The following is a 12,094-nucleotide window of genomic DNA, read 5'->3' as shown; positions in this document are numbered from 1 at the left end:
TGGGAATGTTGCCCCTGTATCGCAGGCACAAACGCTGTACTGCAGTAGAGGAAAAGACTGTCCTAAGACTTAAGACCATCTATTTGGCTCTCAAATATAGAAAAGAATTTGGTTCCAATGCACAGAAGTGTGAAGTTTGTACCTGCCTCCCAAGCTTTTTGGTTAAACTGCCTGAGCGTTTCACAACTGAGTTCACAACTGAGATTTTCTGATATATAAGCTGATGTCTATTTACCTCCATTCTCTTGATGCCGCCAACTCCTCGACCGCCATAATAAGAAGCATCCACTGTTGGCCATTTCTTCTTTGGAAGACCATCGTCATCTTCCTCCTACAAAACAGAAGGAAAGGGTTGCACTGTTAGAAAGCAGGAACTGAGTTGGTAAGGGGTAAATAGTTACAGGTTGTATGGCCCTTTCAGCCTGTAAGAACTGGTGCTGTAAAGGTAGTGGTCTGTTGCTGGTTGCTTTCCAGAGGATGTGCACTCGTGAAAAGAAAATGTTTCATAATATAAACACCACCACCACCCAAAGGGTACAGTCAAGCTCCAGCAAGAACGTGTGTTTTTGATTATTTGTATGTTTTGAAGAGACCTTTCATTCTTTTTAATTTCTATTGGTGCATTCTACATAATATGGGTACACTGTAAGAACTGCACATACGCTCTGACCCATGCAGTGCCTTTCCCTTTAACTTCTACAACTCAGTCTGTGAACTGGCAAAACAGAAAAGCAGAGTCCATCAAAAACGTTTAGTATTTCCTGTGAAAAATGCGGAGAGAAATGAAAAATGGTCTCTCTCTCTCTTTTTTTTCCCTTTCTTTCTTTAATTCTTCACAGGGATTTGGCAAAACTCCAGAACTTTGGAGCTTTCCAAAACTGGGAAAGCCAAAAATACTTTGAATTCAAACTCTCCAGTTGGAAAACTGAAAAACTGGGGAGGAGGGAGGGATAAAAATCCGAGACAAACTATGCTTTTCATGCCAAACAAAAGTGTTTTTTTAATTATTTAAAACAAACCAAAACCATCAATTGGGCTGCAAAATTTGTCCTGATCTCAAGGAGAGTAGGCAAATGAATCATAAATACAGAGCTCCTCTCCTTCGAAGCTGATCTCCTCTCTCTCGTTGGAGTAGCTGAGGCTCTTTGCTGCAACCTAAGAACTTAATATGAGGACTTTTTTTTATTTAAAAAAAAAAAAAAGAAAAGAAAAGAAACCAAAGCCATCTAAATATTTTCCTTCAGCAATTCTCTCTTTCTCTCTCTTCAGCTGAGCACAGACTGGACTTCTCACAACAGGAAATACCAAGGTTTAGGAAATCTTCCCCACAAGCCCTTGAAAGCCCTGCAAGTCGCTTCGATCTAAGATAGGAGGGCTTCTGCCAGGACAACAGAAACACTACACGCACAAAAAAGGACTACAGCAAACATCTGAAAAACAAAAGTCACAAGCTTTCTTCTGGATGAGCCTGTTTACATGTTTTGAAGGGCATGGGAGGTTTTGCAATATGAGCAGAAAGAAAAAAAATGCAACAACAACCCAATGATTTCCTACACACTTGACAAATGCGCTTATAACACACGTGAATTGCTTAAGTGAAGCAACGGGAAAGCTGGGGGTCAAAGTGGGGAGCCAGCAGAAGAATGGGGAGGAACACAGTCCCTACACCACCATCCCAGCTCAGTGCCCCATTCACAAGATCTGAGCCAATACCATGGGGATGAATTATCACATCCTGGCTCAGTTTGGCCAATATTAGCTACAGTGGGGTTTTTTCCTCAGGAAGAACTGCGTAAGGAACTTCAGCTCTGACCCAACAGCAACACAAAAGGCAGCCCTGGAAAATCCAAGTGCATTTAAGGATGCTGGAAAGTGACTGTGCAGAACTTGGCATCTTTCCATCCCTCTAATCTGCTTTAGATGGAGCTAGAGTTTCTTTTACAAAATAATAAGGACAGAGCTACATTTCACTGTCAGAGATCCAGGTTCATCACTGCTGGATTTCAGAAAACAAAGATGTGTTTATCTCAGAGGCCATGCTGGGCTCTGTACGCTTTGACCCTGACCCGAGGGTACCTCATCTGTGGGTAACAGAAGGATAATTCAGGCTCCACTAGGGACATGGAACCACTCAGGGTAAAAATTCAAACTAAAATTGGCCAGATATAAAAGGTTGGACAAATTACTCCTCTCCCCACCCTTATAATTATTTTCACAGTTGTCTCTGCAAAGCCTGGATGTTGTCAGAATTTAGCATTTATAGAGCTCTGCCTGCAGAAAGCACTGTATGACATGGGGCAGTCAACCCTCTGAGTAATTGTTGTTATCATCTAATTTTACAGCAGAGGAAACCTGGATGTAAAATTCGTCGTCCTCCCGGATTGCAGCTTCCTACACTCCAACCCCTGCTCCCAACACCAGGCCCACTTCCAAATTGCACGGCCACCTCCTAGATGCAAAGGCATTGTTAGATTTGGAGGACAATTTTCTTGGTTCTTAAGAAACATTTAATTCTTGCTTTCATGGACCAGGCATCACAGTCGGATAAACCCTGCCCAATTTTAACCATCCCCGAGTCATTCTGCAAGAACATGCCCTTGGTGTTTCTCGTATCTCCACCTCTTCCAGCCAAGCCTGCAGAGTACTGTCATAAAGAACTAAAAAATCATAAGAACATCAAAGAAAAGATGCTCTACTGGTGCTCTACTAAGGAGCAGGCTGAAGAGAGAGCTCAGCTCTTGTTAGACACCAGAAAATACACCCATTTGACTATCCTTGAAACAAAACTGCTTAGAAAACCAGCATTTAATGGTCTTACTGATCACAGAATTCCTGGTTTATCCATGGTAAAGATCCTGCTTGAAGAATATATCCTCAGAGGGTAAAGTGTACATGGGACATAATTAAAAGAGAACCCCTGTATTGATAGAGGAGAAGAGACACTGAACGATTCCCACTCTACGGCTCAGATGGTGAGCAAGATGAAAAGTGAAATAACATACCTGAAGTCACAGAGGAAATTGTCCTACAGAACAAAATACCCTAAGTCCCCAGATTTATGTCCCCACCTTGCAGTGCATGGGGAATACATCCCACAGTTCATTGCCTCTACACTAGTCGAGTACGTTGTGCTGGATCAGCCTACATATTTCACATTAAATCTGGTTATAAAAGACCACACCTTCAAGAAGTACCATCTACACACCTCATTTGTTTCCAATAACATCCCAGCTCTTTTTCTTTTAAATGCCTGTATCTCAAAAGGTTCCTTTTCTCCTCCTCCCAAATATCCACAACACATTGTAAAAGGGGAAGAAAGGGGAAGGAAAAGAGCTGGCATACTGCTGCGACCTGGCTTTATTTCAGGAATAACAGAAGACATTTCCTGCCTTGGTGTCCACAAAAAATTACATCTGAACTTCTCTGAGCTGATTTTGCTATCTCCCCAGCAAGGCTTTTCAGGAAGAAAGAGTGGTTTGGAAAGGATTAATAAACAACAATAAGTGAGGGTGCAAGCAGCTCCATCCGTGTAAGTCATTCATTGGCTTTGTGACTGTTCAGCTGTGGGTGAAAGAAATTAAAAGAGATCAAGATGAACAGAAGGTTTCATCTGCTGACTTCACAGTAGCTGCCAGGCAGTGAGTTAAAATCTCCATTTCATGCAGGCTTTCCATGACAGCAATAATTATCTTCAGTATCTCATGACTGTGCTGCTGAATGGTGCTTTCCCTCCAGGACTTTCTTGTGTATGTGTGTTTTGGTGTATGTGGGGAGGGTGACAACAGGCAAAACGATTATCCAATTGGTGGTTGGTGGCTTGATCCTGGCACCATGGTAGGCGTGACTGTGGAGCCTGGGCTTGAGCAGCATGGAAAAACTGGCTTTTACTGATGAGGAGAGGGTGTACTCAGGTCATCCGGTCAGTGTCCTGCCTGATTTTACCAGGTTTCAGGGCACTTTGTGTCCCTGAATCCATTTTGTGGGAAAAAGCACAGTCACAACAGTAAATAAAGATAAGAACAGCACATGTTTAGATGTAATGGGACACATAGGACATGGTTTAGTGGGTTGGATTGGGTGATCTCAGACATCTTTTCCAACGCTGGTGATTCTGTGATTCTATGTTGACATTGCCTGGTGTTTAGAAGGGCAGGAAAGCAATGAGAAGAGCATGTGCCTCCTGGGGACAGTGGGGAGTGCACCTTATGACACAATCAGAACTTGTCCCATGGAACAGCCCAGTAGCAGAGCTCTGGCGTAGGTCAGGTAGTGAAAAGAAAATTGCTGGAAGATGGAAAGCCCTGCAAAATGCCTCTTTTTTCTCTCTGTAGAAGACGGGTTGCAATAATGAGAACCAACTTCAGCTTCTTGGTACACTTCTCATCTAAGCCAGTAAGTTGTTCCAATAAGCCCAGCCTGAAAGTGATGGGCACTTGAACAGAAGCAGCTGTGCTTTCCTCCAGCACGGATAGAAAGAGCCTTCCTATTCACAGGGAATAGAAGAATGCAGTTTTGATCCACTATCACTGAGTCAATCGCAGGCCAGCAAGGTGCTCACTGACTCCTCGAGGCATTCCCCTCTTCTGATTAGTATTAACTCAATCCTTCCTAGCTCTAAAACCAGTCCTTCATCTGGGGTCAGCCTCCCCCAGCATCCTACATTGTCTGAAGAACACAGCGGCGAGCTGACAACATTTGCGATTTCAAAATGAATTAATTGTTAATTAATTGTTAATTAAAAGTTTCTAGTCAGTAATGATTTCCCTCACCAACAGTGAGCGTGGCTCCAACATGTCTCATAATGCCTTCAAAGCAGAGTTCAATAAAACCTTTGGTGGGTTTCTGACAGCAATGCTGCTTTCCCCTCATTGTTATGGTATAATTCATTCTCCTTGCAGCGCAAAGACATATATATGGGCCTCAGCTCCCAAATCTGCTGATGCAAGAAGTCTTATTTTTGCCAAGGCTTTTAGAATAAAAGAATCATACAGTAACTGCAATGCTGCTGCTTAAGGGATTAGCACTTTTTCATTCTGGAGATGAGTAGTTACTATGATTTCTACAAGGGAGAAAGCTATTCACAAATTGTAAGAAAAACAACTCCATCTTCTACTCGCTTTTAGCAAAGTAAAAAATCTGGAATATTCACTCACACATATGAAAGCATCGTATTACTGTCAATCCCACTCTCTGGATCCAGCTCTGCAAGAGTAAATGAAACCAACAAACTGCATCTTTTTAGAGCTCCTATTGTTTTTCCACCAGTGGGAGGCTTCTGTAGGGGAAAACATGCAACACAGAAGTCACAGCTCCAAGTGTTACTGATCTCTGAGCACTGCTCTGATGCTTTCCAGTTTCCGAAACAGTATAATAGTTTGTTTTCCTTTGGCTGCTGATTGTACAAGGTAGTTTTAGAATAACTGAGTACTGAGTTTAGGGGATATGATATGGCGGAAAGTACACGTGGAATCTTCTATCTGCTATCAGATTAGTCTCTATGTCAGCAGATTGTTGTAGCTAAATCCCCTCATCCCAGGGTCCCAAAACAGAAACAGTAGGAACAACATCTAGAATATTGTATAGAGTGCATTAAGAGGGAAGCAGGTAAGCTACAGGTAGCAAATTAATGCAATTTTGCTGTTTCTCTGCAGAGAGGCCACTGGCAAACACATTGTTAGAGGTAAGCTCTGAAACAGACTGATGAACTGAGGCCTGTTCCATCCTAAGAGCTGTATGGACTCTTGCTCTCAGAATCAAAGAGAAAATACAACACGTCCAGAGATATCCTTACAGTTTAACCAGAATGAACCTGAGGTCTGCTGCAACTGGCTCAATTTTGCAGCAACTGGTTAGCTTTTGCAACACTTAGTAGTTTTAGAAGGGCTTCCATATACATGAAGTATGCCTTCTTACTTAGCACAGAGATGTAATTTCCCCTTCCAGTTGTTGGCCAGAGAACCAGCATTCCAGAATGATATATTTTAATTAACTTCAGCAATTGAGTCCCTCGGCTTGGAGGCATGTGTGATGCTGAACAGAGCATGTGCAATTTTAGACAAGTATTTTCCTTTTCATTCCAAGGATCAAAGCTGGTGAAACTAGTGGATATCCATACAGCCTAAACAGAAACAGCCACTTGGAAAATAAGCCAGATGTTTGTATATGGATGCATGGAGTGATGTTATTCTGAGAGATGTGTGCCTTCACAAATACCTTCAGCATTGGACCCAAATGTAAACCTCACTTGGGTCCACACATGTTTTGATTTGGAGTTTTGCTTCAGGCCTGTTTTGAAGGAAACAAGTGTTAACAAGATAGAGGTTCCTTCAACCGCCTTGGCTCCAGCTGCCCTCAACTATTTTGCTGTGCTCAATGCAGGTCCGTACTCTACCATGCAGCAGAATCATAACCTCTTCTAAGGAAGCTGAACAAAATCTTGTCCTAAACATCAAGGAAATTGGCTTGTTGGTGTTACTTACCTCACTGTCTTCTGCAGGAGGTGGAGGAGGCTCTTTGATGATCTGAAAGAATAAATGAGAAAAAAAAAGTGGTAAATCAGCATGATGCAAATGTTGCTCATTATGTGATCCTTTTCCATGCGAAGTGACACAGATCCGAAGTAATACACCCTGGATGCTCCCTGATATCCCAATAGGAGCCATAATGCTGGCACACTGGTAACAATCATCATTCTACCTGCACAAACATGTTAAATTCAGCATGTCCTCCTACTGGCCACTGCACACACATGCATGTCCTGCCTCAAATTAATTAGCATCCACACAGACAAAGACTGGAAAAGAAACCAAGGTAAACGAAATGCCCCAGAGACATTGCAGAGGAGTAATTGCTGTCTCCCAGAGCAAAACACCACTCCAGAAAGTTGTGCCACTCATTGCTCTCCTAAAGAATGCTTTTCACATTGCCAAGCACTATATCCCACTCTCATATGGTTTTCTTTAAAATCTGCATATATATGTACTTATGTATATATGTACACGTATATACGCACATACACTTGAAAGTTCTCCAAGGATTTCTAACTAAAAAAGCAATCAGGGTGAGGTTTTAGACCAGTCCAGGATATTCTCCATAGAAACAGCTTAAGTTTACGTGGGCGTGAGGTTATTATTTCATGCAAAAAATTTGCATCTCAAGCTCAGCAGGCAGTTGGCTATCATCACAGCCCTCCACTCCAAGAGCAACAGAGAATCTTCCAAAGGGAAAGCAGTTGCATACAGACATGTCAAATCTCTCTCCTTTACACGCAACAGACCCCAGTGCAGAGCCATTGCAGGCAACACTGAATCTAGTCACTCGTGTCAATGCAGCTGCCCCTGGGATGGAATTTCTCCTGTAGTTTTAAGTCCATCTGGATGAAGCAGCTCCTTCTTTATGCACAAGGTAATGAGTTGGATGCTTCTGCGGTGCTGAGCTCCTGTCAGGACTGTATATTGAGTGTAGGGGCTGTCTAAAGGTGGGGTGCAGATGTACAGGCTGAGAGATTGCCCTTCAAAAACAAAATCACAGTCCCAAACAATAACAGCTCGGCTATTTAAATGCAGGAAGATAAAATGACAATCATATTAAAGGCCCCGAAGACAAATATTTACAAAAATTTCCCTCACTGTTGTTTTAACTTCTCTGATGAGCTCACTGTTTTTATCTTCTTCTGCAAACCCCAAGTCATGCAATACGGCCGTTAATGAGGAGCATGTGCCTTTGGCTTGGGAGGAGACTGGGGTTGGATCAGTCCTTTTTACACATCACACTCTGCATATCCCATTCCTGGGCAGCAGGTCCTTCTTTGTTGGTCTTCAGGGTCCTCGAGGAATCTCTGCTAAACAGCCTGCGTGCTTGGGTGCCAACACTGAATCTTTGCCTGTGTGCAAAGGCACAAAGCCCACATGGAAGCATAGGATGACATTTCAGGAGTGATGTAGGTGCACTCCCTGTCCTGCTCTGATGCAGCAGAACCAATGGGTCAAGTCCTGGCTACAAATGCACTGACCATGTTAGGGACAAATGTGATGTCCCTAAGAAGTTGGCAACAGCATAGTCTCTTGTACATCTCATGACACAATTAGTGACTCTTGTGTACAAAGCACCAAATAAACACAAGGCTTTTTCTAGTCACATTTTCAGATATTTTGGCTACTTGTCTCTATAATGGTCACTCTTCAGCAGACCTATCTTCGAACCAAAACCCTTCATCCAAACAAAACGCTGAAAAATTTCAGATATCTCACTCATCCAAAACATATCTACTGGAACTAATCTTACTACCTTCTCTAATGTTATTCTGGTGGAACATTGTGGGTTTCAGTGGAGTTTCTCTGATTTGCATTGGCATGAAAAATGAGGATACTTGGTCCAGCTAAGCATTCACACACAACTTCTCAGCCAGTATCACTGGAAAATCTTGAGATTACAGACTTGGAGATGATGGGATAGCTGTGTTTTTCATATATTTGTATTCTTTCTCACAACATACACACTCTGGCATTAACTGATTTATATGAACATTCATTTTCTTTTCTGCCACAGAACAAGTGAAAAAAAGAGTGATCCCTTGCATTATTAAGCACTGAGCACTTCTAAGAACAACTGAATAACCATCAGTTGGCTGCATAGATTGGTCAGTTTGGAGAAGTGCAGAGATGGGGAGAATTTAGTCTTCTCTGCCTTTGAGCCTGTATGAAATTTAGAAATTTATCATATACAAAATATATTTCTTATCTCACCATCCAGATCTGGAAAGGGTTGCAGGAGCTTACCTCTCAATGGAAAACCAGTGTTTTACACAGGTAGATAGGGGTAGCTCAAGAGGCAAAGGTTTTAAGCTAAATGAAGGAGAGATTTATATTAGATGGAAATTCTTTACTCAGAGAGTGGTGAGACACTGGAACAGGTTGTCCAGAGAAGTGTCCAAGACCAGGCTGGATGGGCTTTGTGCAGCCTGTTGTGGTGGCTGGCAACTAGCCCATTCAAGGCATTGGAACTGGATGACGTTTAAGGTCCCTCCCAGCCCAAAACATTCTACGGTTCTACAAACAGTACAAATCTTTTCTTTCTCCTGGGTTGTGCACGGGACCATCATTATGCAGTAGTGGAGGCAGTGAAGCAAATGGGAGCTCTCTGCCACCTGACACATCAGCAAAGCAAACACCAAATGGGAATAACAGGATCCCAGAACTGAAAGGCAGTGCCTTACAGCTGCACAAAAAGAAATGACTACTCAAGTACAAGAAAGAAAACACTGCTACAGGAAACGCAGAGAGGATAGAGCCCATGCTGGCACAGAAGGCTCAAGTCCACCACATCTTGTTCTGTGCTGCACCTCTCGCCTTCCCTCTGCCTCGCCAGATGATACACATGGACCTGCTGAATACAATCAGCTGGGAGCACGCTTGGCCAAGCAAAATGCTTTGGCTATTTAACTTGGCAAAGTTGAAGCGTTTGTTCATGTGTGCTGCAATTGTTTTGATAACCCCAAGCCATTTCTGGGCTTGCTGTTACAACTGTATCCCCTGTCCCTGTCTTTGCAAGAAGGAAAATGTGGTTAAGCAACCATATTTGCTTGCTAGGTTACAAATACCTGAGGGTTTCTACATCACTGTCATGCTATCAAAACCTTACAGTATGGTCTTCGGTTGGTAAGAAGTCAAGGCCTGAGGGATGGACAGTTGACCACTGGCTTTCCTCAGCAAAGGAAAGAACTACAAGAATAGCTGTCAGCACTTCTGCACACTTAGCCGTGAAAAGTCATGACAGTAAAGCAATTATGTGCTTTTTTATCATATCTCAGTATGTATACGACTGACACAGGTCTCTCATAGTTGACCTACCCTGATGTCACAGAGCAGATGTTGCTGAACAACCCAGTATGAAAGCAGAAGAATCCTATTAGCCAGCCTACTGGAAACTCAAAAGCATGGAGAGGATGTATTTGCTGTTGCCATGAAAATTTTTGTAGCTATTCAGGCATAAGCAAAGACAGCACATGTTGAATCCAAATTTTGCATATTCCAGGAATGTGTCTAGAATGTTTTCCATCCTGGGAGCATAGAGAACTCCACCAGTTTGCAGAGTCCAGAAAACACATACTCAGTTACTGTCCCTGGAGTTTTATCTGATAAATAGAGGCAATATGTTACATGTCAGCGAAATGTATCTGCTTTAAGATAGAACAGAATATAACTTAAAATGAGGGTTACATGAGAAAACAATACAATGAAATAGAGGATTCTGCCTCTAACCAGAACTAAAAATTCAGGAAGGAAAAATGCATTTAACTGAGCAGATTTTGCTCTTATTTGCTATCATTCTTCTTCATAATATGGAATACGTATTTCAGCAATCATAACAAGCAAGGTTTTTTAAAAAATAACATTAACAATGACCCATCTGCCGGATCCTTCTTTCTCTTTCTTCCTCTAAATCCTGTGACAGAGTCTCATAGCATAGTTATGAATTGGATAAAGGAACATTTCCTTTCTATTTGTTTCCTATCTGCCTTGTGTTGCAACTATCCATTAAACCCTTGGAGATTTTGTCTATAGTTCAAGGTTTCTAATACAAGCAGGAGCCTGTCCCTGTGTTTTCAACTGTAAAAAAGTACATTCTTCTTCTCAGGGGCAAATGAAGTCAAATTGGAATGCTATCTCAAACTTTTTTTTAAAGTTGACTTCTATTTAGCCTGGAAGAAGATTCAGTAATCTCAATTTTAACTCATTAAAACTAGGAGAGACAGAACTGCTCCACAGAGAAGACTTAGAGCTGACACATGCAAAAATTCAAAACAGACATGTCAAAATCATCCATGCTCTTAGAGGAGACATGACATCATGGAGGGGGAAAAAAAAGCAGCCCTCCATATAAATAGCTCTGATATACTTTGCAACCGAATAAGGTTGACATGCAATTCTCTGGGGAATGCATGAGAAAACAAAGAATCTGCAAAGGTCATTCCTTTTCCTAGGCCATTTCAATTACACAGACAAACAAGGCCAGAATCAGTAGGTTTTGCTCCAAGTGCCTGACCCACTTGCTTTGGAAGTGCAAATAAATGAATTTCATTTTTTGAACTAAAGAAAAGGAAAACATCACAGCTACTTCCAGCTATCTGCAGAAGCCCTTACTCTCATTCATTGATTGCTCATGATTTTATTGGTTGAGTAAGACTCGGTTCTAAAGAGCTATTTCTCCTCAGCTGGGCTTAGGAGAACTTTCTTTGGAAGAGGTGAGAGGAGCCCACAGAAAAAACAAAGGAAGAAAGAACTTTTACTCAGTTAATTGCTTTCCATGCAAAACCGGAGCAAAAAACAACAGTGCCTCCTCTATTCTGAGTCTCTGTTGTGGTCTGGAACAAAAGGTGCTGAAGGCAGTTAGGATTAATGTAATTGGCTTCTGGATCTGGCCTTAAAGAGATGCATTAACAAGGAAAGTGGTTTGGTAATCTGAAGTCTACGCCTATCACCTCATGGCAAAGGGCTTTCAGAAGGCAATTCTTAGCGCGCTCTAAATATTGAACCCCCTGGAACACGTCTTGGGTTGGAAACTCCAAAACTGAAGGACGCTTTGGAGAATTTGGCTTTAACTTTTTGGCTCCAATTGTTTTGTATTGACTGTGCCATAAATGAAGACACGCCTTTGTGGCAGCAAGAGTGGATACCAGTTTACGCTCCAATAGCTTTGGTGGAGCTACCATGTACGTGCTTGGCTTGGTCTGAACCAAAGACAGGGGCTGTGGGGTCTATAAGCCATTTTTCCTGCACATTTTTGTTTTTATCTCTCACTTTGTCTCACTAATGTTTCATACAATTCATGAATCTGCATTCTTCTCTCCCAAGATCATTTTAAGTGCAGCAAAATGATGCCTCACGCGCACATGGGAGTGGGTGGGAATCAGAATACGTGGGCCCTTACAAGTAACCTCCATCACGCCAATGTGCACCATGTAATCTTATTACTCTCCAGGGTTACTGTAGTGTATATGTATTTCCTCCCCTTCTCTTCCTCCAGTTTAGCCATAATTTGCATGTGTTTATATATATATATATATATATATATATATATATATATATATATATAT

The 12,094-nt window shown here is 42.0% G+C and overlaps 1 protein-coding gene across 2 annotated transcripts in view; it reads right to left on the bottom strand.

Moving 5' to 3' along the window:
- Positions 1 to 12,094, bottom strand: part of ANTXR1 (ANTXR cell adhesion molecule 1) — an 80,206-nt gene that overhangs the window by 21,256 nt on the left and 46,856 nt on the right. For both annotated transcript variants that reach the window (XM_042886742.1, XM_042886743.1), the window contains exons 14-15: positions 6,480 to 6,521; positions 236 to 331 (exon numbers count right to left, since the gene is read on the bottom strand). In XM_042886742.1, the coding sequence (XP_042742676.1) occupies positions 236 to 331; positions 6,480 to 6,521 (138 nt within the window). The remainder of the gene's footprint in view (positions 1 to 235; positions 332 to 6,479; positions 6,522 to 12,094) is intronic.

This window comes from Lagopus leucura, unplaced genomic scaffold, assembly GCF_019238085.1.
Source record: "Lagopus leucura isolate 7727_CA_CO unplaced genomic scaffold, USGS_WTPT01 Super-Scaffold_100062, whole genome shotgun sequence".
Taxonomy (NCBI): domain Eukaryota; kingdom Metazoa; phylum Chordata; class Aves; order Galliformes; family Phasianidae; genus Lagopus; species Lagopus leucura.
The sequence above is the reverse complement of the archived record's forward strand: the minus strand, read 5'-3'. Positions and strand labels throughout refer to the sequence as shown.